Here is a 26764-nt window from a genome sequence, read left to right on the forward strand (position 1 = left end):
GCAAGCTACGTGGTGAATCCCCCCTGTTTCTCTTCTGTAGATAACCCCTATTTTGCTGCTTGCTTCTGTTCAGCAGTGGAATAATCCAATGGCGAGCGAGCCAGTTGCATCTAGGTCCCCTTAGTATTCGACTCAGGACTTTGGTATGACATCACAGGGGCATGATTTCGAGCAAAGAGGTTGAAATTGGGAAATACTAGTGGACTTTTAGCACAATGAATTGATCCGCTTCGCTGTGCACCAAAGAAAAGGAGCTTACCTAAGGCGGCCTTGGCTGACAGGCAACAGGGGCCTAGAAGGCAGTCAGCCCTACAATTGTTAGGGTCTTAAGGGATGGCTAGCGCTCAGGCTTGGTAAAGGGGCCCCTGACAACGGCAGGACTTGCGGCAGGGATTGGCTTGCAACGGCTCTTAGTCACCGGGAACACAATGTCCGGTGACAGACAGGGGCAGGCAACGCATGTTTCCTGTGTTTCCTCCAACTTGGCCTGAGAAAAGTCAAGGTTGATTCCAATATACATATGAACTTCACCTGGTGAAAGCGACAGGCTAAATACCTGTTGAAAACTGATTGCCCGTAACGAAGTAGGGTATTGTTGTACACTTTCAGCTAGTCCGGGATTGTTTGCTCATTGGTTGGTGGGGCCGGCTCAAGGTCCGCAGCAAGGATAATTAGCCAGTTGCTCTTGTACGGCAACTCTCATACATCAAGGATATGAGCAAACACTCGTTGTTTGCGATGTTTGCGATGTTTGTAGTGGAATGATGCCCTCACTGGCAAATCTTTTCTAGGTATAAATAACTTGTCAGCGTGATTCACCTCCAGTGTTCGTCCCCCCAAAACACGTTTCCTCTTGTCATAGCAGAGTGGTTGACTGAGCTACACTGTGGTATGCCTTATTTCTACAGAGTCACATCTTCATACCACGACTCCTTTGGGCATTGCTCAGTGACTATTGCTAGGTAAGAGTAAGTCGATCCCTTAGGCAGAAGCATTCCTGTAGGCGCATTCAAAAAGGTGAGGTTGCTGTAGTATGCGGGGCAGAGCATATAAAGATGTCTTCGGCTAAAAGTCACTTCCAACTGTTTCCAGCAAGCAATGTAATAGGAACAACAACATCAACCAACCTATCACTAAGGAAAGTGACACTAACATCAACACCAAAGACATTGCCAACATGGCAGAACCCCTGGAAAAGAAGACAGGACTCACTGGGAAAGTCTCAAAGTTGCGAATTGGGACGAAACGCCGCCTATCAGACGAGGCCTTGGATGAGCGCCCGGCGAAGGTCCAAGCCAAAGAAGGCGGACCCCGGACTGCGACCATGCCAACCGACCCAGAAGCGAGGCCGGAACTCACCATCCACCCTTTCCAGTCCCTGGACGGTCTGCTCATCAAAATCGCCCCACCCAAGGAGCCTGCGCAGCTCAAGACGGCCCATGTGCCCTGCGATATAGTGCTCGTCCTAGACGTATCCAGGAGCGTGGGATTTCTAGCTCCCGCCATGGAAACGGACGAAGAGGGAAATGGACGCCATGAGAACACGGACTGCACCGTACTCGATATCGTCAAGCACGCTGCTCTGACTATCTTGCACACGCTGGACGAGAATGACAGATTGGGCCTCGTGACATTCAGCGCCAAAGCCCGGGTTGTCCACCAGCTGTTGCCGATGACGAAGGAGAACAAGATACAGACTAACCGCATCATCCGCGGATTGCGGACTGAGGCAGGGATCAACTTGTGGGCGGGCCTTCAGAGGGGGCTGCAACTGTTCCATGGAAATTCAGATTCTGGCAAAGTGCCTGCGCTCATGCTGCTTACTGATTGCGAGCCGAACAAAGGGTAAGATGAAAGCTTCGTTCTACCAGATCGGGGTATAAGTCTGACATACGTCCTAGCACGCCTCGCGAGGGCTATGCAAAAGCTCTCCGGGCACGTGGGTCGCTACCAACCTCCATCTATACATTCGGATTCGGCGAAGGTATCAGGTCCGGCCTATTGAGTGCCATAGCAGATGTCGGAACGGGTTATTATGGGTTCATACCTAACTCCAGCGTTTTGGTAAGTCATCCCTGCATTCTGTGTGATCATGGTGAACCATCCAGGTACTCACAGCCCCCTAGTGTACCGTCATGGTGAATGCAGTAGTCCATCTGCAATCGACCTTCGCCACAAAGTGTTGCCTGGACCTAGAGGTGGTGCAAGGGGTGAGACTCGAGATATCAACAGGACAGTCACTAGCCATGACGCGACGCAAGCACGGCAATGGAGTAACCTTGTCCATCCCTCTCGGAAACATCCAATACGGACAGTCTCGGGACATTTGCCTGAGCTTCCACAAGCCGGGAGCCAGCAAGGACAGCGTGATCCATGCGCGACTGACATATTCGAATGGAGCCGGCGTCAGATCCATCGTGACAACCCAAGTACCTACCGCCCGAGTGTATACTCTCTTGGACAATGGAATGGCCTACCATAGGAAGCGAGACCTGGTCTGCCGGCTCATCGTATGCCTATTACCGCGCGACAGCGAAGGATACTTCAGTGACTTGAGCAAAATGGATAGAGACAAGCGCATTTCCCTGTATGAAACCTTCGTTAAAGCCACCACGACGAAATCCCTCCAAGACAGATATAACCAGTCGCTCAACGAAGACATTGAGGGCCGAATCAGACTGGCGGTATACGCCGATAGTAGAGAGTGGAACATATGGTGCAGGCATTACCTGCCGGGGTTCTGGGCGGCGCACGCCAAACAGCTGCGCACGACGAGCCTGGACTCGGGAGTGCAGCCGTACGACGCCGAGAACCCGCTGTTCCTGAAGTGCCAGGCACGACTGACATCGGCATTCAAGTACGAGGTCGTGCCGCCTCAGCCGAGCCGCGCGGCGGAAGCGGACCCCGAGTATGTGAGTGGCAGCAAGACACTGAGCATGCAGTCGTACAGCGGGGAGACATTGAGGCGCTCAAGTAACCCATGGTCTTCTATCCGAAAACCCAGATTTCCGCCATATTAAGTCCCCCTACCGAAGAGTGAGCCGTCGGATAGATACGGCGATGCAGGTGGCGGTGCCCCAGCTAATGAATGGATGGATGGATGGATGGCCGACAGGAGAACTGCGGCAGTCTGGCAGTTTTGCTGAAGACGACCTCGAGGGGGGTGAGGGGCAGCGCGCACCCACTAAGAAATAGCGCCCCTCTAAGCCATGCAACAGATTTGACTCGGGCGGGCACGGGCACGAGCACGGGCACAGCAGATATGTATCGGAGAATTTTCTCTGGCAACTTTGATGGGCCGCCTTCACTGTTTTACGTGCGGAGCACATGGATCCCACCCCCTAGAGCACATGTATCTGAATACGACATTAGATAGTTCTCTGAACACCTCGGTGACCAGTTCTGTATCCCACGTTGTGAGTTAACCCAATGTCGGGATGTAATTCGCTTGGTCGCGTGGGTCTACATACATGAGCTACATGTACTAGCTAGGCCTGCCAATTGCTCACCTCGTTGAAGAAACGGCCCCTTCTACCTAGAGCCTAGAGTCCGGTCTGTCACATCAGTGTAACCGTTTCTCCGTTAGCTTCGAAATCATTTGCCGAGGTTGGCTGACTAGGGATTGTCCAGATGAAACGCTGTGTCTTGGGGAAATCTGGTTCCTACTACACGAATGCTAATAAGAATGTGGTATGGAAGCCTGATTGCAAGATCTACCAGGAAGCGTGTGCTGCGTCCATCCTTGGTAGTAGGTAGGACCTGCAGAATGTTTATATGGCGGACAAGCATTTCGGCACGTCAACCGATTCGTGATGCTGGCCCATCCCGACGGTAAAATTGGACACGCTGGGGCGGGAGATCGACAAATATGCAAGTGCTGGACGCTCGGGCAAATCCTTAATTCGCTTCAGACTTTTTTTTCTTCTTCTTTTTGTAATTAAAGGAAAAAACAGAAAAGGCAGGAAGTAGCCGGCGAGCCTGCCGAGAAGAGAATCCGAGTCGCCCAGTCAGCCTTAAAAAAAAGCAATCACCCGAATCCCAAAAGGGGAACCGAATCATCGCCTAGTCTGACGAATGTGGAACAGGAAGGATGCGACTTGATCGTGATTGACAGCATGACAGCAGCAACAGTCTTGTTCTGGCAGGATTCGGTTTCATTTAGAGCAGCCCGTTCTGTCCGTCCTCCAATCTGACTGGAAGCCATGTTTCTATCTGCAGGCTAGGCACACACCCCCCACCACCAGCCAATTCCCATTTGCCGAAGACGACTAAACATTTGTCAAGCGCATGTAAAATTTCCAATGGTGAGCCGGCAGGTCGGAGAGCAAAGGGGATCGCGATCGTGAACTCGAATCCTTGATTTATGCTGGGCGGGCTAGGGTGCTTCTTCCATTGGCGGCTCCTGTCTTTTGCTGCACTAGCCCGCCGCACGACGTGCGTCTAGAACGCTCCGTAAGGCACTGGCGGGTGGTGGCGTGCACAACGGTCGCGCGTCCTCCCTCCCTCTTTTGCGACGAAGGAGGGAAAAAAAGAAAATGAGAGAAATGTTCCCTCTCGTCCACTCACGTCAGTCCCAAGAATAGGAGAGAAAACGAACAGACGGAAGACACCGAGAAGAAAGGAAACTGAGAATCGCCTTTTCGGCAACCACTGCGACTCCCGGTGTTCTTGCATCCTAACCTAGGGCAATCCAGTCCCCTCCTCGTCATCCGCCGACCGAGCCAAGCTCACCACCATCCACCATCCACCACCAACCTTCAAGGAAAACGCACGACAGCGGGTGGGCGCGCTGCCTGTGGCCACCTCGATGCGCTTCTGACACGGATGCTTGTTGGGTCGACATTCCCTCCCTTATACCTGAACAGTAAAATCCTTCGACCCCCGACCAAGCACCTTCCGGCCTTTCACGGCCTCTCCTCAATGATATCTTTGGTATCGCGAGACGATGAAGTACGGCAGCCTGTTGAAGCAGGGGAGCTTGGTGCCCCCGCGGTGCCTGCTCGCTGCAATTTCAACTGGCTGGCCCGCACCCGTCACGATCATTTGACGGAATTCCAGCAATTTGTCCTCGATGTCGACTGGGCCAATACTTCCGTTGGTCCGATTGAGAAGTGGCCTCAAGAGCTCCGGCAATTGCTTCGCATGGTCATTGTCGACTCGGCGCCCTGCATCATATACTGGGGAGAGAAATTCACCATCTTCTACAATGAGGCCTATATTCCGCTCGTCGGCAACAAACACCCCACCATCATGGGAAAGGACGCCGCTGATGTCTTCCCCGATTTCTGGAGTTTCTTTGACAAGATCATCACCGATCAACGTCTGACGGCGGAACCGGCATCGGGAGACGCCTCCATGCTGCTCATGGAGAGGCACGGCTTTCTGGAAGAGACGTACTTCGACTGGAAACTCGTGCCCCTCATTGGCGAGAACGGCGAAGTCATGGCTTCGTACGGGACGCCGCACGACCTCACCATGCACGTCATCAACAAGCGACGCAGCGACTGCGTGCAGCAACTCACCCACAAAATATCCAGGACCACGACCCTGAAGGACCTCTGGGCCACCACGCTTGTGGGGCTGAGCCAAGACGAGAGGGACCTTCCTTTCGCACTGCTGTACTCGGTCGACCAGAAGCCCAGCATGCTCGCACCTCCCTCCAAGCCGAGTCTCACTTGCCATCTGGAAGGCTCAATAGGGGTCGACGAAGACCATGAGCTGGCGAGGGAATACCTCAACATACACCACGACCTGGACGGCTTTGGCCCAGTCGTCGTCGAGGCCCTCGAGCAAGGCGAGATGGTGGTGTTGAAGTCGGACCACCCAAGTCTATCCAAGCAGCTCAAGGGGGTCGGATGGAAGGGTTTTGGGTTACCAAGTCATCAATTCGTCATTGTGCCAATCAAGCTCGAGACCGAGATTGTGTCCTTCCTTATCGTCGGCCTCAACCCGTACCGACGCTACAACCAGGCCTACACAGACTTCCTGTGCTACATCGGCGAGGCCATTGGGTCGCAGATCGCCAAGATCAGATTAGCCGACGAGGTGAAGGCTCGAGCAGAATTGATCAGGAAGGCCACGATGGATTTCGAGAGGAGCGAATGGCGCTTTACCAAGTTCGCCGAGCGCTCACTCGTCGGGCTCGCAATTGCCCAACCCGACCGAGATGTAAGTACTCTCACGCACACGAGCCCAGCCCCCCTTTCCGGTCGCCGAACTGCGTACTGACATAACTCCACAGCTTCTTTACGCCAATGACGCTTGGTATAGATTCGCCGGCGTGCCACCCGGTACGACGCAGTACCCCAAGTGGCTCGAAAACGTGGTCGCCGAGGATCAGCCCCTGGTAGAAGAGTGGTGGACCCGGGTCATTGCGGAGAAGAAGGGTGGCCAGTTCCAGTTCCGCGTCAAGCAGCCCTTTCGGCAAGGCCACATGCACTCGGAGTACATGACGATAATGAGTGCCGTCTACGCCGACCTGGACGAGTTCGGCGAGGTGGAGTCGGTCATGGGCCTGACCATCGACATCAGCGAGCAGAAGTGGGTCGAACAGCAGCTGCTCATCCGTAGCAAAGAGCTCGAAGAGTCCGAGGGGAAGTGGCGGAATTACGCAGAGCACTGCCCTCTTGGCATCGTTCGAACTGACGAGGACGGCTATGTGGAGTACGGCAACGATGCCTGGCACGACTACTATGGCTTTACCCGAGGGCAGGTCCAGGGACCTCAGCCGTGGATCCCGTACCTGGACGAAGCTCATGTCGAACCCTGGAAAGAGTGTTTTCAAAAACTGCAGAAGGAAGCGCACCCCTTTTCGATGGAACTCAAGCTTAAGGACAAGGTGTTCCGGATGGAAGACGGGGACGAGACCATTGAGAGTTCGGTCTGGATCCTGGTCACGGGCTTTACCGAGTTCAAGGCAGACGGGAGCGTGGATTACGTCAACTTCTGGGTCACCGATATCAGCGCACAGAAGCTGGCCGAGAAGATCCTGACAGACAAGATAGACGAGGCGATCCGGCTCAAGACCCACCAGGAGCGATTCATCGACATGATCAGCCACGAGATCCGAAACCCCCTCTCGGCGGTGCTTCATTGCGGCGAAGAGGTGGTGGAGGCGATGCAAAAATGCCTGGACGACATTCATAGCGTGCCGGACGACATAGCTTCTCCGGCTGACAACATTCTTGTTCTCCACAGCCTGCGGTCGCACCTGGACAGCGCCATCGATTCGGCCAATACCATCATGTACTGCGTCCAGCATCAGAAACAGATTGTTGATGACGTGCTCACCTTGTCCAAGCTCGATGCCGACCTCTTGGTGGTTTCGCCCATACCAGTGCAACCGGTCACTCTAGTGAGGACGTCGGTGAAGATCTTCGAGCCGGAACTGAAGATGGCTGGAATTTCCCTGACGATAACCGAGGACCCGTCATTGACGGCTCTCGGAGTGGACTACATCCTGCTTGACCCCAATCGATTCCTGCAGATTGTTATCAACCTGGTGACGAATGCCATCAAGTTCACTAAGACCGCGGCGGTTCGCAACATCGACATCACGGTCTCCACGCTCGCCGACCCGCCGACGGAGCAAGACCTCGGCGTCGAGTACGTACCGCGCCGGTACGAGCCGGCGACGCCGGTCAGCCCGACGCACGAGAACCACCCCGAGTTCGACGTACTGGATGAGGTGGTGTACCTGTGCTTCCGCGTCCAGGACACGGGCAAGGGGTTGACGGAGGAGGAGATGGAGGTGCTCTACAAGCGCTTCGCGCAGGCGTCGCCCAAGACGCACATCGAGTACGGCGGCACAGGGCTAGGCTTGTTCATCTCGCGCCAGATCACCGAGATGCTGGGCGGCCAGATGGGCCTGCACAGCGACGCCGGCGACGGCTGCACGTTCGCCTTTTACGTCCGGACGCCCAAGGGGTCGGCACCGCGGCGCGCCTCGGTCACGGTCGAGCCCCTCATCCAGATGACCCGCACGCTGGGCCTCACGACGGCCGCTGCGCCGCTGGTCGTCGCGCCCGACCAGGACAGCGGCACCCCGATCGATCTGAAGCTCGTCCCGCCCGGACCGCCGCCGTGCCCGTTGACGACGACGATGGCGAAGGCGGATCGCATGGTGCTGGTCGTGGAGGATAACCTGATTAACCAGCGGGTCTTGTGCAAGTTGCTCCGGAAGCGCGGCTTCATTGTCGAGGCGGCGAACCATGGCCAAGAGGCGCTGGAACTGCTCGGCTGTCCGCCCCTGACGCCCTCGCCCTCGCTGGAGAAGGAAGAAGACATCGCGGCCGCCAACCGCGAGCTGCGCGACGTCGCGCTGTATACGCGGTTCGAGGTGATCCTGTGCGACATCGAGATGCCCGTCATGAACGGCATCGAGTTCACCAAGTCGGTCCGGTCGCTCGAGGGCCAGGAGGAGCTGCCGGGCCACAAGCCCATCATCGGCGTCACGGCCAACGTGCGGGGGGAGCAGATTACGGCGGCTATTGAGTCGGGCATGGTAAGTTTTGCTTCGAAATAACGATATGTGGACAGTCTGCGCAGAGAGGCTAACAGAGAGACAGGATGGCGTGACGACGAAGCCGTACAGGATCGACGAGCTGATTGCGCATATTGACCGCGTGTGTAAGGCTCAGCAGGCGAAGAGCAAGGGGAAGAAGGGGTGATGCGCATCATCTGAGGAACTGGTCTTTTTTTCAATCAACAACAACGGTAACCTGAACAATTCCGAAGACATTGGGCATGTCGACCACACGATCTGAGCCATATCCAGCCCTGGTCACCACCTGAGCCCGACCGGATCAGGTGACGCACACGAAACGACGAACAGTTACCGCTTCTCGGGTGTCGCCATGGGGATAGAAAGCTATTGTGGACTTGTAAGATAAAGAGCTGTGTCGGGAAAAGGGAGGCGAAAAGTTGGACGGGCCAACGTGCACTGGTTAAGACCGGACTGCCCGCTAAGCAGAGCACGATCGATCGCGGCCTTTCCCAACGCCGCGATCGAACATCTTCTGAAATGATACACTGCATAAAGAAGAGCAAACCCTAAGTGAACATACACGCATCTGAGGAGTGGTGCGCCAATGCCGAGCCAGAGGGGTGGATCACAGCCGCGACGGGCATTATGCGCAGAACACCCACCACCTGTCGGCGGCGGCTTCCATGGGAGATTCTTCAACCTCGCTACAAAAGGGAGAAGAAATCTCGGGATACTGGCGAGTTAGACATGCACGCACTGTTGGGTTACACAACATCAAAAGCTCTTCCTGGCTGGCTGTTAGATCAATTGTATTGCATATAGACAGAGGGTACTTACGTACTCCATACACAGTTTCCGTCCCGGTAGAGGGGGCGACGAGGGAGCTAAGTTATGGAACTGCGTGTAGGTTTTTGACAAAAAGGACGTCGGAGAAGGGCAACTTCTAATAGCGATTGCATAGCATACTGAATAGCAATGGTAATAATTAGCTGGGTTGGGTAATCATTAAAATTCAAATACATGTATATTTCTAATATTCCAAGATGAGTAACGTACACGATGCGCAGACTCCCGTCAGATTCGCCATTGCCAGTGTGTGGATTGGCTTTGGGGCTGAATTTGACCTGTCAGTGCCAGTGAGCTCTCGGCCAGCAAAGCCGGTCGCAAGACAGCTTCTCCTAATGCGAATTCATACTTCGCCTTGACTCTAAGGTGGGTGGTAGATGATTTGGCATACCCGGTACATATTCCGCTTGTTTTCTATTCGTCTTCTCCTGTTGCCAGGCTCTTTACCAATCCGAGTCCCGGTTCTGGGAAACGAAAGTGGTGATGCAATGGCGTACAGTCCACGGGCGCTCCCGACACTAAAACTCCCAGTGTATGTAGGTCAATCGAGCCGCATCGTCGTTTGCTTTTCCCATCGCGTCTCTTGACCATGATTGCGGGCAGTAATCGCGATCGCATTCCGTCATAGATCGATAATGACCTCAACATTACAGCGTTTATGGGTGAAGGACAAAGAAAAGGAAGAGACGGGAGTGAGATATGCAGGTAGAGATAAAGAGATAAAAGCCCCTGGAGTCCCCCATCACGTAGAGGACCAAATCAGAGAATGCGACCACTGTACTCCGTCAACCGATTACAATTGGCCCATTTCATTGCAAGGCGTGCCACTATATCCTACAGTTGCCCCACGACAGTCATCATACAACAATACAGAATGGTTTCCAGCAAAGGTGAATAAAACGAGATACAATAGTCTCTCACGCCTACCCGCAACTTCTGAACTGACAATCCGTTCCCTGCCATACAGGCAAGCCCACCGACCCGGGGCTGCGTGAAGAGCTCAAGGAGGAGATCAAGGCCGAGCCGAACAAGTCTGGCGGTGGTGAGGGGCAGTGGGCCGCCTGGAAGGTGGGTTCTCTTCTTTTGCCCTACACTCTGCTATCATATCCCTCAATTAGCACTATTTTCCTCAACACAGCCTGCCCTTATAGCTCAGTGGTAGAGCGCGTCACTCGTAAGCGACCTGTTATCCGACAAGGCAAGCAGCGGCCGATAAGATATGACGAGGTCCGTCGTTCAATCCGGCGTGAGGGCATTATTTCTCTTTTTGCCAATTTTGGTAATTGCATTTGATTCCACAGTTGTGAGAGACGGAAGGATACCTCAGATCTCAGACTCTGCACCTGGCTGGTGGCTGGCCAGTGGCTAGTGCGGCTGGTTAATTAAGCATACTTGCACCGCGTCCACCGACCCATACGCCGTCAATTCGACTCTGAGCTTGCGAGATAAGCAGAATGGCGCAACGCGGGTCCGGAGTTCGATTCGGGGGTGGGGACCACCGGCGCCTACTCCAGTTTCTTCTTCACTCACTCACCACGTCGCTTTTCAATCCTTTCCGTTGACGATCCTGCGTTTCCAAACGAGTACCACCCCACCCATACTAACAAGCGTTGCAGGCCTCCAAATTGGCCAAGGAGTACGAGAAGCAGGGCGGCGGTTATGAGAACGAGGCCGGGTCCAAGAACCAGCCTAAGAAAGGTGCTCCGCAAGCCAAAAGCGAGAAGCAGAAAGAGGACGAGACATGAATGGATTGCTAATTTTCGGCATGTCGGCTGTTTTGAGTAGCATATACAGCCCATACGATCAGTGGCTCTGCCACATTTAATCCTACTATTTCTGCATAAAACATCACTTCTGCGGGGAATGTGTCTCGAGGCGATACGTTCAATGGAAGTGCATAAAGTCAATCAGCACAGTTCCCTGGAGAAGTATGTGGCAATACATTTCGAGCAAGAATAAGATATCAAAGTTCCGAATGACGATAAATGAGAGAACGGAAAAATATAACAACATCGTTCGTCTCGCTTAAAAATAGCAATCGAACGAGCTAATAATATAGACATCTAACGAGTGGCTGTATCGCCATCCTACGGTTATCATAATCCTCCCCCGAAATGCAACGCATACATCTTGCTGGTAGAGTTCCCATGATACTCCCCTGACACCTTTCCAAGCGTATTGTCGATAACAGGAGAAGCTTCTCCCTTGTGGGGACAGCATCCAAGATCTATGCAAGGCCGCGAGGGCCAGCACGAGCGGCGGGCTCAGCGCGCGCCGCGCGAACAGGAAGCACTCGGCCAGGTTGGCGAGGACGGTGCCGAGCGCGGCGACGAGCAGGTAGGCGGTCCAGCCGGCGAGCGCGGCGTCGCTCGGGCGGGCGGCCCCGGCGCGCTGGGCTTGGTCTAGGGCCTGGAGGACTGTGCAGGAGGCTACGAGGTAGAGGAGGGAGATGACCGACTGGACCACCCAGACGGGGATGAACCAGCGTTTCTGCCAGAGGCTGCTGTAGGTTACCATTGTTGTTGTCGTCGTCGTCGTTGTCGCTGCGTGTATACTTGCTGGGGTTAGTGGTGGTGGATGCGCAATTAGTTTATGGGTAGAAGAGGAAGAGTATATCAAAACTGTGTTCAGCTAACGAATGAATTGCTTCTTGGGGATATCATACCGTTCATGCTACGAGCAGAGCATCGTCCTCTGTACTATTATACTCAGACTTAGTAGCATGGAGGACGGGGGTTCGGTGCCAAGCCAAGGAATACTACTCCTGTTAGGCATCAGAATTAAGCAAAGCCCGGGACCCCTTCTCTGATAGGGCAGCGGTCGATCGACCCATGCCATCTGTGCATAAGGACCAATGATCTACATTGGCGCAGAATTGGGTAAAACTACTGCCTGAGAAGACGAGGGATAAAGATCACCTGTGTGAGCTGGCAGCCAATGCTCCCTCGGTCTGGCCATTTGCATCCGGACCCTTTCGCGGATTCGGATGCAGACCCCTCTTCCGTGCCGCACATAACATTGCGATGTCCCGTGTTGCGTGTTGCTGACTACTACGGATCGGAACCACGCCAATGGCATGCTATGATTAGCATCACGACCGGGGGCACTGCCCCGTTTGATGTGACCTTTTCCGAATTTGACAGCATACCGATTCTTTGGCGGTACGGAAAAGGGGACTGGGATGCTTTTGTGGAAACATATCGTGGAAAGAGAAACATGTCCTCCCTCGATGCGATAATACCATTTCTTCCGTTTCGCAATGGGCTGCCTTCTTCCATTTCGGAAACGAGAAAAAGCAGCGAAGGTCAAGTTTCCGTGACCCCCGAACTGTTTCCCACATGCATTCTTCCGGCCGGATTCCCCGAGGGCAAACTTGAGACTGGCGAGCAGAAGTGCAGAATTCTTCACGCGACACCGAGATAGGCAGGTGCGAATATTCATCTCAAGTTCTCATGTACTGTCCCAGGCTCTGTAACCTGCAGTACAGAACGGCTCCCCCCCCCCCCTCTCCTGGTGATGTGAGTGCCCCTCGACACGAGGTTCTGATAATAAAAGAACTGTGACGACTCGGTAGACGAATCCACTAAAAAGAAGGTAGCAGCATGCCCTGACTGTCTATCTAGTTTCTAGAAAGACTAGTCGGAAAATAGGGGCTTTCAAGTACACTCTTGGTGACACGAAGGCCACGGACCCTTTACTCGGTCACCTTCCGTCTAACTACTGACGGCTTGAAGCATTTCTGGAATCTGCGATACAATAGGTGTCTGCATCTTTGTCCCGGTCTCAGTCCCGGCTTCGGGCCTAACTTTTGCGTTTGGGTCTCCTGCGCCGGAAGCTCCTGAACCCGGAGTTTCTGGGACTCGAGTCGAATAGATCCGGTACATCTTCATACGAAAGCCAGTGATCCACCCTAACCGCATCACCAGCGCCTCCGGCCTCTCCAATCCGGTCTGATACACCTCGGGAGCCATGAGCAGACCGTAAAAGAAAAAGCGACGGGGCCGCCTCGTTTCTGCCTTTTCAAAATCGGGCAACTTGGAAGCTATAACAGACTGGCGACTTAGCTTGACTTCTTCAACCCAGGCGGAAGTGGTGGTGGAAGTGGCATGTTGTTCAAGGGTGAAGTAGGCTATGGCCGCCCCCGGGGGGGGGGGGGGTCACTTGCAGGAATATGCCGTGGTGATACAATAATTGGATGAATGGTGAGATAGATATGGTGGTGCTGGATGTTGGAGTTGGCTTCTTGGAAAGGGGGGTACAGAACCAACAGTGGAGGGGGGCTGAGCAAACACCGCCGTCGGACCTGCTCCTCAACCAACCAATCATCCCCTCTATGAATGTGCATCCGAATCGGAAAGCCACCAGATGTTCATGGAAAATCGTTCGTATTCATGGAGATTTCGAGATTAAACTTGGCCTTTTCCGGCAATTTCTTTACCAGGCCTATGCATAATGATCAAAAATCCCTTTGCCAGGCTCGTTTGGGATGTCCCTGGAGGCGCCAGACACATGCACGCAGCCCGAAACAGATGCTCAAAAGATTGCAGGTGCCAATACCTTTCCTCGCCAGCCACGATGACAGCTGGCACTAAATGCGCTTGTACAGATGTCTTGCAGCCCACACTAATGCATCAATCCCCCAAGACGGGGTGGGGGTGTCTCCTTTGCTTTTTGTGACTGACGACTCCCCATTCGCTGACCGTTACTAGATCGCCACGTCACACAGCCCGTGGAAGCTTGGCCACGGATAACCGTGCCATATTTTGGGTGGTCTGTCAGCAAAGGGTCCGCTCCCAACCGAAAGCTTCCGAGACTTCCTCGCGGGTTATTGGCCGGACCGGATAAATGCCGAGCTGGAGAAGAAGCACCAGGATGGCAATTGGGAGCAGGAAAAGCAGGAGACTACTGATATGGGTATACACTGGAATGAGCAGGAGGATGAGCTGGAAGAGACTTTGTGTGAAGACACACATTTGGACAACGTGAGATTACAGTGGGATAGATGGGTTGACGAGTTGGATAGGATTGTGGCTGGGAAGCCGACTCTCATTTGTTTGAAGTGCGGAAATAATCCGTGTGAGCGCCGGAGCTGGTGTCCACCTCTTGGTAGGGTTGGTAGTGCTCAATAACACACTATTCGAGAGTGTGTGAATAAGAAGTAATTGACTAAACGGAGAAAGCATACATGAGACAAGCGAAGTCCTTTCCACAGCTATTTGAGCTCACAAATCGGGGACAGGTCTCACCAAGCGCTTCTCAATGATGTAACGTAAGTTTGTTTGGCCTTTGGTATCCTTCCCTGGCCTGCCCCTTTTTTCTTCGGGGTAGCTGCTTACGCCCAAACAGAATTGGAGTTGTCAATTTCTCCTTGTAATGAAATCAGAAGCACACCAGAATCCATTGTGGATGCAACTAGCCGGACACGAGAAGGCTTGGTAGATAGGGGCAGAGTCGTATAGCCAGTGTAGAAAAGATATCGCGCGTTGACCACGGAAGAAATAGTGTGTGCGACAAGTAAAGAAATAACCAGGAAACGGCAGTACACAGTTTGATCCATGTTTAAAAGAGTGTGGGTGGTGTTGTCATTTTGATATGATGTTTCTGGGACCAGTGGATGTCTGTCTCGTAATCAAAAACAAGGTGGCTAGCGCCTGGTAACAGGCCGCCTCTTCCTCAGGCTACCGGCATCCAGGTCCATGGTCTGCTGCTGGCCACGAGTGGCTCTTGGCTCGTGAAGTCGTCCGTGGGATGGATCGGTCGAAAGCCGGGATCCGCGCAGCGTTCTCCTGTCCGCCCGACTGCCGCGGCCCTTGGAACGCGCTTTCTGCGCCCAGCTTGGCGACGCCGGTCTCGTATCCGAAGTGGGCGGCGCGAGTAGCTTGTAGAAGCGCAGGTGTTCGAGCATGTAATTGTCGGGGCGGACATGGTCATCCCCACATCCCCCCATCTTGAAATGGTCGCTGATGTGTTCCATCCGAGTGGTGAAGTTCGTCAAGAGATCGCCGCCCTCGTTCGCGGCGGAGAAAGTCGTGTCGCAGAACCAACATGAGCACTGATCCGGAAGCATGCCTCCTAGATGCTGATATCTGATGTGGTCTATCCAACCACTCACGTCTGAAAGTCTGAATCGCATTTTGCAAGTAAAGAGCCCCAGGAACTCGCACGGGAGCCTTCCGACTGCTTGTGTGGAAGTTGGCAATTTTTTGGAAGCCTCAAAGGCTCCAGGTAGGCTCCATGTCCCCTCAGGGACACCGTGATTAGGGTTTTGGCTGTAATGTGAACAGGTTTTCTCCATTGAAGCGTTTGGTACGTCAGTGGGCTCAAGGCCTCCTCCCGCGTTGAGCCCAAGGGATTCTTGGATAGATGTCCAGTTATGACCATTTACTGCCGTGGGCCCTGTGAAGTTGTCCTGGCTTAATGGCATGGGCGGGGCCATGATCATCTTGTTGATGCTCGGATTCGACCGGACAGAGTCGACGGCTACTTCGGTCTCTGTAGCAGACGGAGACGGCTCAAGTTTCCCAGCCAATAATTCTTCAGGGCTCCGCTTCTGTAATTCGATGATAATCCTTGTGCCGCATTCCATGAACTTGTTGATCACGGTATTGTATACCAACGAGTAAGTCGAAGCTAGATCACTCTCTTCATTCCGTGACTCCCACTCAAGCATCCCCATATCCTTGAGTAGAGAAGCCATCATGAGTTGACCTTTGCTCTTCCAAAATTTCTGAAAGACCAGGCAGAGCTTATCAATGTCATTGTCCGGATACGCTGATCGTGGTTTATGAGACCCGGGAAATATGATCCCCCAAAGGTGGAACCAGAGCTCCTCTTCATTGCAATATCGATAGTTCATACGAATGAGCGAGGCTTGGAAATCAGAGATTCCTTCAACATAACCAGATTCCGCATGAATGCAAGCTCGTGACACAATATGCTGGTCTCTGTCCGACACTAGTCCGAAGGCCTTGAAGCACGTCGGGCAGTATGGCGGCTGCCTATGCTTTCTCAGAATATGTCGTCTTAAGCTTGCTATGTTCGAGCTGCGAGGCAATCTGCAATCCCCGTACTGCTCTGGGTCCTTCTTGTAAAAGGGGCAGCTAAGGATCGTCGGATGGTGGTTTGTGTTCTTCTCCGAGGTGTAGCAGTTGCTTATTAAAAGACCCGGAACAATTTTTTGATAAGCAGAGTTTACCTGGTACCCAGTGGCGAGTGTTGAGGTGAAATCTATGGCTCCTGTCGAGTTGGGCGTTGCCACGTCCACATGTAGCACATGCCAAGGGCCCCGTAGCTCATGAACTAGGGCCTGGAAAAAAATACGCATGATATTATCGATCAAGTCATCCATTATTGGGGCGAACCTTTCTCGAGTTTCAACCGAAATATCCTCCTCTTCAGGCCCGCAGAAGGAAACGCTGTCTGCATCGCTCATAGCTGTGTTGTTCTCGTCAACTTGCGAAGTAGCAATACACGACATGATATCAGCATCAGGGTCGTGCACCCCGGGAAAGTAGCCTGGCCGCAGTAGACGATTCCCATTTTTATGAGGCGTGGTATGACTCTTGTGGATTCCAGCCAGACTCAAGCCTTCGATATTTCTGTGAGGCAGCCAACCAGAATCTTTCGGCACCAAAGCCTGGACATTGGTTTGGAGAGAACCGAGATAGTCGTATCCATTAGAAATACGGCACATCTCTAGATCCGAGACATGAAGAACTGAGGATATCCGGGAAGTATCAAATCTCCGCTCGTGCATCTTCAGATAAATGACTTGGAAAAAGGGGCCGAAATCACCCGTGGGGACCAAAAGCTTTTGTGGGTGTGTCCTCACAAATATGCCATTGACCTCACGAATGGAAATACCAAAGGCCTCTGCCGTCACCTTGTCTTGTGACTGGCCCATCAAAGCCCAGATCATATCCGATTTTGAGTCCTCTCTGAACAGGGCTGGATTGTTGACTCGCAATCCCTTATTTGTCAAGGTGTACTCGTAGGCCAACATGAATGGCTTTGGATAGAATGAGGCCTCGGAAAATAACAGAAACTCATCTGGGGACTTTGCTAGAAGGCCTCGAGTCTCTTCGCAACCTGAAGAAGTCCAAGCAAAGATGGAGGTATCATCTGAGGATCTAATGAATTCTTCCTGCAGTCGACGAAACGCAGATGGTCCCTCGCCGTAAATGATGGGCATGTTGACATCGCAAATACCCAAGAGACAGTAGGCGATGTCCTCCACTCTGGACGTCTGTCTCCCTGCGGCCCAAGATAGTCGGGTGGCGATGGACGCGTCATATATGCGACCTCCGTCTCGAAGCACGCTGTGGCAGATGCGGGTTGTTTTGGAGAGGATGTCGAGCATGAGGTCTGAGCACTTTTCCCCAATGATGCGCCAATCTTGGTCGTAGAACCATACTTCCGGGGGCGCGATAAGTTCCTGGAGAGTCCAACCCCTCGTAAACCACCTGCTCTTGGAAAGCATCTCAGTGTCGTTAGACCACTCAGACACGGCGATGTCCTGTAGATAGGCAACGCAAATAGCGGCCTCTCGATAGATCCGAAACATGGAGTTGATGGCTTCGGAAGCCTCGGCGGACGAAGACTGATCGATGCAGCAAGTGTCTACCCAGGTATACTGAATGCCACGTTGCTTCATGAGTTCGCAGAACCTTTTAACCTTGTTGCCACCGGCCTTCTGTTGCCAGGTATGTTTGCCTGCCCCGAGTTCTCCAAATGTCAGTTCCTCTTCGTCCTTTGCCCATGTGTGTGACAGAATTGCGTATATGGGCAGTTCTTGTCTTGGAAAATTTGCGACTTCCATGGTGTAAACATTGATGAGTCGCATGGTCGCGGTGATCGACTCGATACCAGGTCCTTACGAGGAACAATCACCTCGGGTTCCGGGGTGTCGTGTCGAGGTTCGGATTCTGGAATATGTGTTTTAATGGACATTTTCCAGTTGCGGAACTACGTCGAATTGGACTTTTGCAACTGTTGGGTGGCTTGCAGGTCAGATCGAATGTGATTCGTAGGTCGAATGCCACACTCGCCGCCCAGGCGGACTTTTGTATTGGAAGCAACTACCAATGGCACCTCACAGCACAATTGTGATGAACCTGAAAATTTCCAGGGCTAATTACCAATCTTACATAACTCTGCAACACGGAATATCCGCGTCCGTCCACGGAAGTCATATCTGAGTGCGAAGCGCATATACCGAATGAACAAATAACTGAAGTTGCCCTCTCTAGATACTTTGCACACAAATATTCGATTTGCGATTTTTCTATATTCATGTACTTGAGAGCCGTGAGATTTTGTCCACTCTCCCTGCTTGTCGGGGATCAATACCCTCCTGTTCCGTACGGAGGGTTTCCTCGCATAACGCCACCCCCTCTGAACAGAGCCCTGTGACCTATTGAAAGCAACACATTTAATGAAATGCACATTCACAGGCAACACCGAACCTTGCCAAGTCACTGGTCCCACTTTACAAAAATACCAATAGGTCCCTTTTCTTGATCGATGATTTCGTATTGAGAAGATGAGTTACCCCGAAGCCCACTGAGAATAATGCTATGCCCCCTATTTCTTCCAGCCACGACGTGTGCAGGATTTAGAAATGCCCGGGTCTGCTTAATAAATGTCAACTGGGACTAATCCAAAGAGCGTGATGGGCTTCGTAGAACAAGGACAAGGGGAGCATACCGAATCTTTCGTCAAAGATCCTGATTGCTTCTTTTGCCTGGGCAACTCTCGTTTGCTGGGACCGCCCTGAACTGGTGTTATAGGTTCGGCCCCTTGATCCAGCCAGTCAGCGAGGCGATTGGCACTCAATACCTCCTGGTCATCAAAGACGTTGCTCATATCAGCATCTTCACATAGTCGTACAATTATAGATCTGGATACATACCTTTTGCTGTACTGTCGGGCTGAGCGATGAATCCGGCGGGGAGCTCATGGTTTGAATATCACGCAAGCAGAAGTGACGTGAATGGGCAAGGGCGATCGATCTTAAGAGGAATATAATACATCATTGCGTACGAATTGAGTCTATTTATGCTTGTATCGCCTTGGTACTAGAGTCGCAACTTCTCTCAGAACAATTGTGATGCCGCTGGAAGTCATTGGTGTCGGGCTTCATTGATTGGCCGGGCCCAGTGAGGTTTTTGGCACATTTGTGCTGAAGACGGGGTCTGGCAGAGGTCGTCTCGCACTCCGACAACTTACAATTTCCCAGATCAAATTCAAGTCACAAGCTTTCATCGACAGTCTGCCACTTTCCTAGGTATCGCTGATACATGGAGATGGGAAGGCGTTCTTCTCGGGAGCATCTTTCCTCGGCCCGTATCAACTCGTGCCCCCTCAGTTGCGCCACGACACCTGGAGAGGGTATGATAAGGCTCTGGTTGGTGTCGCAGCCAGCCTGATCGAGCAACCTTGACTATTTGCCTTATCTTTCTTCACGCCAACGCACCACACGGTTAAATACCCTGTGAATTGCAGGCCGGCATCAAAAACATATTAACTGAGAACCCTGGCCATATCCTTCGCTGTTACGCCGATGAGCGAATGCAGGTAGTGTGCCATGCCATGGATTGGTCACCAATCACCGAAGCTAACATTACTGCTACGTTCCAGATAACAATCGCCTCCTTCCCTAGAAACTAGATAGTCACCCGAAACTACCACGACAGAGTACACCATGCCCTTGAACAACAGCCTACCGGGAACCCCGGCTACCGAGAACAAGTTGCGACCACTTCCCCCCATCCTGGCCCCAGCCTGGGCTTCAAGGCCCCGGCCGTCTTCTAGCCAAACGCCAACCATGGTCGACTGGGGCCATGATATGAGTACGGGCGAAAGCGGCTTCGGCGGCAGGCGGAAGAGAAAGAGGTCTGCCATGGACGAAGGCGACGACCAGGGGCGGCTGTCGGCCAAGCTGTCCACCGGGGGTTTCGCCTGCCCGTTCTACAAGAGCGAGTCCAGCAAGTACGTCGACTGCCTGGCCTACGTGACGGCCGGCCTGGGAAAGAATGTGAAGCAGCACATCATACGCTACCACAAAGCCCCCGACTACCACTGTCCGACCTGCGGGGAGATCTTTGCGGCGCAGGAGCCGATGGACGAGCATATCCGGGCCAGGGAGTGTGCGCAGAAGGACTTCTTCCACCCCGGGATGACCAAGAGCCAGCAGACGCAGATCAACAAGATCATCGGGAACCGGAGGGGCGGGAAGACGGACGAAGTGAAATGGTACGAGATGTGGGCCGTGCTGTTCCCCGGCCGCGATCGCCCCGATTCGCCCTACCGGCGGTCGGTGGAGTACGAGATGGCCAACAACGTGCAGCGCTTCATGCAGACGCCCATGTACCAGACCCTGCGAGATTCCCATTACCCAGAGTTCCAGAACAATGCCATGGAACAAGCGAGGATGGCAGGCTTTGTCGACTCAGTGCTGGACGCGCATGCAAAGAATGCGGAAGAAGGGCGTGGTGGGGATGCGACGGCGGACATCCCACTGCCATTGGAGGAGGACCTTGAACAACTTTACTGCGACCCCAACTCCATCATCGGAGACTGGGTGTTCACGGACCCGGGAGAGTAGTGTCGCATCATCAATCCAATGTATTGTGGCGAGCCAGGGGGGTTGCAAACGACATGTATAAAGTCACAAAAGGTACAATTCTTCGGCCACCACGTGTGGTATATGACCTATACCTTGCATGTGCTAGGCTCCAACGCTTACGTGCCAATTCACTAATCCACTCTGTAGTATCCACTGGATTGATATTATCTGAAACGTGATGACCGGAACTCTCATTTGATGACTAGGACGTGGGGTGTCCATCTACCGCATACGGTAGGTGGGGTTGCCCTGTTCCCTTTCATCGATCCCACCAGAAGACACAGCCCCCAATGGAGGGGTGCTATGATGTCAGATTCTTGGGGGACAGATTACTTACCTAACTCACCTGGTTCCCCATCAATCCATACTCACTGCCGAGCCTCACGTGTAGAGAAATCTTTAATCGGAGCGACGACGAAACAGATTGATCAAAATGGTCTTCATTAGGCCCTACCAGGAGTCGGATTTCGAGGCCTGCGCCCACATTGTAAGTCGACTCGATCAGCTCCCAGCCTGCCCCACCCCGCACCACCACCCGACAGTCATCTCGACTTCACCTCGATCCAGGCAAACCGCCTCTGTCGCAGCGACGAATAGAAAGGGCGGGACAAAACTAGAAGATAAGGAGAATAAGAGAAGGCTAACTAACATGAATCTCCTGCGAAGTGCCGCGCCACCCTGCCCCCCTCCCTCTCCACCACCCCCATAACCGCCAAACTAGCCCCCTACATCTGGACACACCAGTACACGCTCCTATCGCCAGCGACCTGTCACATGCTGGTAGAGGACGACGACGACCAACCTGATGATCCTTCTTCTTCTCTTCCGGGCTCCGCCGGAGGCGGGTGGGAAGGTAGTAGGCTACTGCATTGGCTGCCCCGACGTCTTCGCCTTCGCGGGAGCGGTACCCCTCCTACATCGCCTCCGTCCTCTCCACCGCCGTAGCCCCCCCTCCCCCTCTTCCTCCCCCGTCATCTTCAACACAAGAACAAGAAGAACCCTTCTGGATCCCCGACGACACCACCCTAACCCCATCCGGCACCGCCCCCCTCCAAGCCAAGAAACCCAACCCAGCCGCCCTGATCCGCCTAGCCTACGACCCACGCAAGCTGCTGCAGCTGACAGACTCTTCCAACTCCAACGCCCCAAAGAGCCTCTCGTCGCAGGGCTGGCGCGCCACCATGCATATCGACCTGCTGCCGGCGTACCAGCGCCGCGGCTGGGGCCGCCGCCTCATCGACGCCTACGTGCGCAGCGTGCGGGCGAGCGGCGAGGACTACGGCCGGGGCGCCTGGATCGGCATCGCGCCCGACAACGCCGGCGTCGTGCAGTTCTACGAGAAGGTCGGGTTCCGCTTGGTGACGCCGTCGACGCCGTCCGCGGTCGAAGGTGAGGGTACGGGTGGCGGTGGGGAAGACGGCATCCACATGGTCATCGACATCGCCCAGGCTTGAAAAAGTCAGTCGGTCGGTCGGTCACTCATTGGAAACAGGGAAAGAAGCAAGCGGATCGTATGTTTGGTGCCATAGTGTGCATATATGTCATCGTCACTATTTCTTGGTGGATGTGCTCTGATTACTTTTGATACATCAAGGTGAAATATCCAAGGTCAAGATAGACCGAGATCCTTCACCCCCCACATACGACCTCTCTTACATCCGATGAGACCTGCGAGAGTCCAGGCCCCCCTCTTGCTCATTCAGTCTTTGCTTGCCAAACAGGACAAGCTGCCCCCGCTTCAAATCAGAACTCATGCGCCCACAAATATGCAGCGGTATCTTGGCCAGTATGTCCCTAAAAATTTGAGTAGAAAAAATTTGTCAAGCCGCGCTCGCCCCATCCCACATTGTATGTAGATTTTCAGCCAACACTTGAACTCCGAGACCAGCCCGATCAAGCGTCGAAACTCCCTAGGGCATCATAAAAAGAAATTACAGGATCGGAAAACCAAAGGAAAAAGACACTAAGGTATAAACAGGCGCAGTATGCTTTACCCAACACCGTGCGGAGGGCATTGGTCATAACTTTTGATGGGAAAAAAAGAAAATAGCCAAAACTGTCTCACTCAGATCATGCCGCCTGGCAGTACTGAACTGGTACGCTCCCGGTCCTTCGCGTTCTGGGTCACCACCATCCTCGAAGCCGGAGGTCCAATGCTGGCGAACTGGCCATTGCTGTTCGGCGCGCCCATGGGGCGGTTGAGCTGCATGCCCTGTGCTTCCGAGGCCATCTTTCGGAGCTGACGAGTGACAGGCTTGTCTGCGACGTCGTCATCGGCCGAGTGTGACGAACCAGGAGCAGGACCAGTCGAGAGTTGGGGGGCGCTGGCATTGGCCTCGTCGCTCTTGCGGCCTACCAGAGATCCAAATATGGTCCTAGTCTTCGACCCGTCTTGTCGACGTCTTGGGTTGATCGGCGGCAGAGGTGGCGCATGGTTGTCGGACTTGCTGTTAGATCTCGAACGGCTGTTGACGCGCTCGCGGTTCGCAGAAGCCTCGGCGGGCAGTGACACGGTAGGCACGCGTGAAGTGGACATGACGAAGGTCGGTTCCGAGATCTCGCGCTTCTTGACGGAGCGCTTCATGTTGTCATTGAGCCCGGGAACCTCGGTACCATCCGAGTTGAGACCGGGATTAGGTGTTTTGAAGGCGCGCGGGGACGAGGGCAGACCAGATGACGGAATGAAGGATCCGGCCATGGGCGAAATGGGGGAGGGGTTGCCCAGCTCCGAGTCTTGGACAGGCCGAACTCGGAGACTTTGCTGCCCTTGCTGCACCCTGGCAGGCGAGTTTCCAGCAAGGCCTTGCGGAGGCATATGTGGCGAGCGTCGAATGTTTGTTCCCGGCAGGCCAGGCGATCGCATTGGCTGGCGGAAGTCATCATTCGATTCCAGTAAGCGACCTGGCGGTGATGAGCCATTCCTCGAGCGAGTAGGTCGGCTTCCGGGACGCTCGCGGCTTGAATCCGAGCCGCTTCTGTCGTGCTCCAGGGTCAATGTGCCTCTAGATCCGGAACGTGAGATGTTGACCATGGAGTCCTCGCTTGGCCTTCGTTGGGACAGGGTAGAGGAGGCTTCCTGTCTCTACTAGGAGACCGATGTGTAGGGTTCCACTGGTTGGTAGGTGTTGCACGCCCCGAGGGAGGCTCAGGTAGGCTTCCTTGTGGTGGTTGGCGGCGCTGCTGCATCTCAGCTTCCTTCAATCGCTGAAGCTCTCGTCGAGCTTGGCGGAACGCGCGGATTCCGGCATGTTGTTCGCTATTGCCTTCAGACTCATTTCCTCCAGACGGATCAGCCATTGCCTCCTTGGCCACGTCTTCCCTCATCGAAGGCAGTCCAGCCATGTCATCGTAAGACTGTTGATTAGCACTGCCCGGTGATGTAGGAGCACCGACCCCTTGCATCTTGCCAGCCCTGGACGGCTGTGATATCGAACCGAGGCTGGATTTGTTCCTCAACAAACCGAATGGGGCTGATTTAGGCTGTTGAGCATTTAGTGGCTCCCTGTTATCCTGAATGATAAGGTTCGTGGTCGAGCCATTATCCGATTCAACGTACGATGTGAGCTTTTCGCGTACACGGCGGGCACCGTCGGCCAGTTCTCTTGCAAAGTCATCCGCACCTCGAGACTCCCTACTGGCAGCGGGCTTGCCTTGAAATTCGGGTAGCAGCTTGTCTGAATCCATATTGAATCCAGGAGCTGTGCTATCGTGTTGAGGATTCCAGGACATAGTGTTGTTCACGAGATCCCGGTAGTCGTTGACATCGTTGACGTAGCGTCTGTCGTTGTTTTCGGTGGCGGAAGCAATGCCGTAGATGGAAGAGGCTCCACTGTCTGCTCGGAGATGCTGGCGGACCATACCGCTTAGCCCCGCAATTGCGCCAGGGCCAAGGGTCGGAGAGTCGGCTGGCGTGAGCTGAGGTTGAGGTGACAGAGATGAAGGCTCCGTGTTGGGAGATAACTCGCCATCTGATCTGCCGGAAAGTGAAAGCGGCGTGGGCAATGCGCCTTGCCGGAAAGCGGGATGCACATTGTCGGCAGGTCGCTCGATATGCAACTGAGAACCTCTGCCGGGGGAAACATCCGAGTCATCAAAAAATGTGGAACCGCTGGGCTCTTCCGCGAGCGTGGGGGATATCTTGGGGAGAGAGCTTTCAGTCTTGATCTCGAGCTGCTGTGGTGTCGAGGATGCCGATCCATGGGAGGCATTGGACTCGGTTCGGAAACGCTGGGTCGGTGTATCGCGACCTTGTTGGAGCTGGAGCTGCCGTTGAGCGAAACGAGACTCATCGTACGGTTGCGCTGGCTTCTGGAAAACTCCTAGAGCAGTTGCCTTGCCGCGATCGTTTGGCCCAATGGGGAGCGCGGCAATTTCCTCACTTTCGCTGATTGGGGGGCTCAGAGGCGGAGCCCCTGCAAAGCTGCCATTCCTGCTGTCGCTACCACTAGGAACTCGAATTCCCAGATCCGGTGTTCCAGCCCCAGACCTCGACGTGGTTGGACTCATTGACCGCAGCTGGGGGGCACTAGCCTTTGACAAGATCCTGCGGTCTCCGAAGAAACGATCCGAGAAGCCGGTAGTTGTGGGGGATGGCGAGGCTTGTGCGAGATCAGGAGTTCGCGATCCCAAGTTGCGCTGTCGGCTGAGTGTATCCATTCTAGACAGGGCCGAAGTTTGCTGCTCCTGAAGGTCGTGGTTGAGGCCTGTTTCGTAGAGGCGGCGCCCTCTCGTAAAGCTTCGCTCCAAAACTGGTGTAGAGCTTGCCGATGTCGGAGCAGTAGAACCGCCCTGCCAGTCCTTGACGGATGGCGTAGGCTGTTGTGATGTTATGGATGTGGCGGCTGTGGAGTTGCGCGCCATGGAAGGTATGGAAGATGTGGTTGAGTTGGTTTCCCGCTTCCGGTTGTAAGAGGTGGAAAATGGCGATTCGGATCGCGGGTACGGCTCCTCCACAGAAGGCCTCCGGGAGCCATCATCGCCATCGTCCGTGGAGCCTTCTAACGACTTGCGCTTCTGTTCGTCTCGCTTCCATTTCTGAAATGCCGACAAGGCAACGTCGTCGTCGTATAATACCCTTCCATTCATGCCACCGCCACCGGCAGCAATCTTGTAGACCTTCTGCCTTCCGCCGAACAGATTGTTACCCTCCGTCGGCTTCGCCCTTGTCATGACGCTGCCATGAGTTGAATCATTGTCTGATGCGTATGGGTCGTTCCGAGCAAATGGTGCCCGGATCGACTCGACTTCTGCTATGTCCGATAGGCCGCCAAGAGCAGAGAGAGCGCCGGCTGGGCCAAAGTCCTGCATCCTTGACTGACGCTTCGGGAACAGAACACTGTCATCGAGCGCCTTTCCGATCTTGGTGCTGGGGTCGTCCTGTTCCCGGAGCATGGAAAATCGAGCGGAAAGACCTGTCATCAACAAGCTAGTGCGAAAGTCGTCTGAAGACGGTAGTGCCGAGGCAAGGTCGATCTCGGGTTTTGGGTCCTCTTGTTGCTTCTTCCCCTTCCTGAACCTGAATCCTGACGACTCCGAGTCCTGAGAAGGCCGAGGCGCGGCCACCTCCTCCTTGCCCTTCTTCTTGGTTCTGAACCGATTCATTTTGGTGGTGGGTTTCGGATGTGCTGAGAAGTGGTTGTGTAGTTGCGTGCTGTCAAAGTCCGACGCGAGATGGACTTGCGAGAGACCGCCCGATTTAAGGAGCTACAGACGCTGTGTTGTGGTTTCCATCAAAGAAATGAAGGCGAAGTAGATCTGTGGATGGAGCAGTTGCCCAGTATTTCGAACGAATCCAGGATCAAGGCACA

The 26764-nt window shown here is 53.9% G+C and overlaps 9 protein-coding genes across 9 annotated transcripts; 5 read left to right on the top strand and 4 right to left on the bottom strand.

Annotated features, from left to right (window-relative positions):
* Positions 1–1177: 1177 nt before the first annotated feature.
* PG994_002539 (uncharacterized protein) lies at positions 1178–3020 on the top strand (the record flags this gene model as incomplete). Its single annotated transcript, XM_066853948.1, has 3 exons — positions 1178–1845; positions 1902–2064; positions 2127–3020. The coding sequence occupies 3 exons, from the start codon at positions 1178–1180 to the stop codon at positions 3018–3020; spliced, it is 1725 nt and encodes a 574-aa protein (XP_066719803.1).
* A 1900-nt stretch (positions 3021–4920) lies between these two features.
* On the top strand, positions 4921–8669 carry PG994_002540 (uncharacterized protein; the record flags this gene model as incomplete). The annotated part of the gene is made up of 3 exons (XM_066853949.1): positions 4921–6168; positions 6242–8503; positions 8568–8669. 3 exons carry the CDS (start codon positions 4921–4923, stop codon positions 8667–8669), a joined length of 3612 nt encoding a protein of 1203 aa, XP_066719804.1.
* A 1536-nt stretch (positions 8670–10205) lies between these two features.
* On the top strand, positions 10206–11076 carry PG994_002541 (uncharacterized protein; the record flags this gene model as incomplete). The annotated part of the gene is made up of 3 exons (XM_066853950.1): positions 10206–10221; positions 10299–10558; positions 10948–11076. The coding sequence occupies 3 exons, from the start codon at positions 10206–10208 to the stop codon at positions 11074–11076; spliced, it is 405 nt and encodes a 134-aa protein (XP_066719805.1).
* A 139-nt stretch (positions 11077–11215) lies between these two features.
* Positions 11216–11848, bottom strand: PG994_002542 (uncharacterized protein; the record flags this gene model as incomplete). Its single annotated transcript, XM_066853951.1, has 2 exons — positions 11216–11251; positions 11459–11848. The coding sequence occupies 2 exons, from the start codon at positions 11846–11848 to the stop codon at positions 11216–11218; spliced, it is 426 nt and encodes a 141-aa protein (XP_066719806.1).
* A 3127-nt stretch (positions 11849–14975) lies between these two features.
* On the bottom strand, positions 14976–16028 carry PG994_002543 (uncharacterized protein; the record flags this gene model as incomplete). The annotated part of the gene is made up of 1 exon (XM_066853952.1): positions 14976–16028. One exon carries the CDS (start codon positions 16026–16028, stop codon positions 14976–14978), a length of 1053 nt encoding a protein of 350 aa, XP_066719807.1.
* A 595-nt stretch (positions 16029–16623) lies between these two features.
* On the bottom strand, positions 16624–18173 carry PG994_002544 (uncharacterized protein; the record flags this gene model as incomplete). Its single annotated transcript, XM_066853953.1, has 2 exons — positions 16624–16630; positions 16693–18173. The coding sequence occupies 2 exons, from the start codon at positions 18171–18173 to the stop codon at positions 16624–16626; spliced, it is 1488 nt and encodes a 495-aa protein (XP_066719808.1).
* A 1860-nt stretch (positions 18174–20033) lies between these two features.
* Positions 20034–20936, top strand: PG994_002545 (uncharacterized protein; the record flags this gene model as incomplete). The annotated part of the gene is made up of 1 exon (XM_066853954.1): positions 20034–20936. The coding sequence occupies one exon, from the start codon at positions 20034–20036 to the stop codon at positions 20934–20936; it is 903 nt and encodes a 300-aa protein (XP_066719809.1).
* Positions 20937–21390: 454 nt separating this feature from the next.
* On the top strand, positions 21391–22411 carry PG994_002546 (Acyl-CoA N-acyltransferase; the record flags this gene model as incomplete). The annotated part of the gene is made up of 3 exons (XM_066853955.1): positions 21391–21444; positions 21624–21737; positions 21818–22411. The coding sequence occupies 3 exons, from the start codon at positions 21391–21393 to the stop codon at positions 22409–22411; spliced, it is 762 nt and encodes a 253-aa protein (XP_066719810.1).
* Positions 22412–23022: 611 nt separating this feature from the next.
* On the bottom strand, positions 23023–26558 carry PG994_002547 (uncharacterized protein; the record flags this gene model as incomplete). Its single annotated transcript, XM_066853956.1, has 2 exons — positions 23023–24004; positions 24052–26558. The coding sequence occupies 2 exons, from the start codon at positions 26556–26558 to the stop codon at positions 23023–23025; spliced, it is 3489 nt and encodes a 1162-aa protein (XP_066719811.1).
* Between the last annotated feature and the right edge of the window lie 206 nt (positions 26559–26764).

The sequence above is a fragment of the Apiospora phragmitis genome, assembly GCF_038363925.1.
Source record: "Apiospora phragmitis strain CBS 135458 chromosome Unknown utg000003l:1.0-2676785.0:1.0-2680665.0, whole genome shotgun sequence".
NCBI classification, from domain to species: Eukaryota; Fungi; Ascomycota; class Sordariomycetes; order Amphisphaeriales; family Apiosporaceae; genus Apiospora; species Apiospora phragmitis.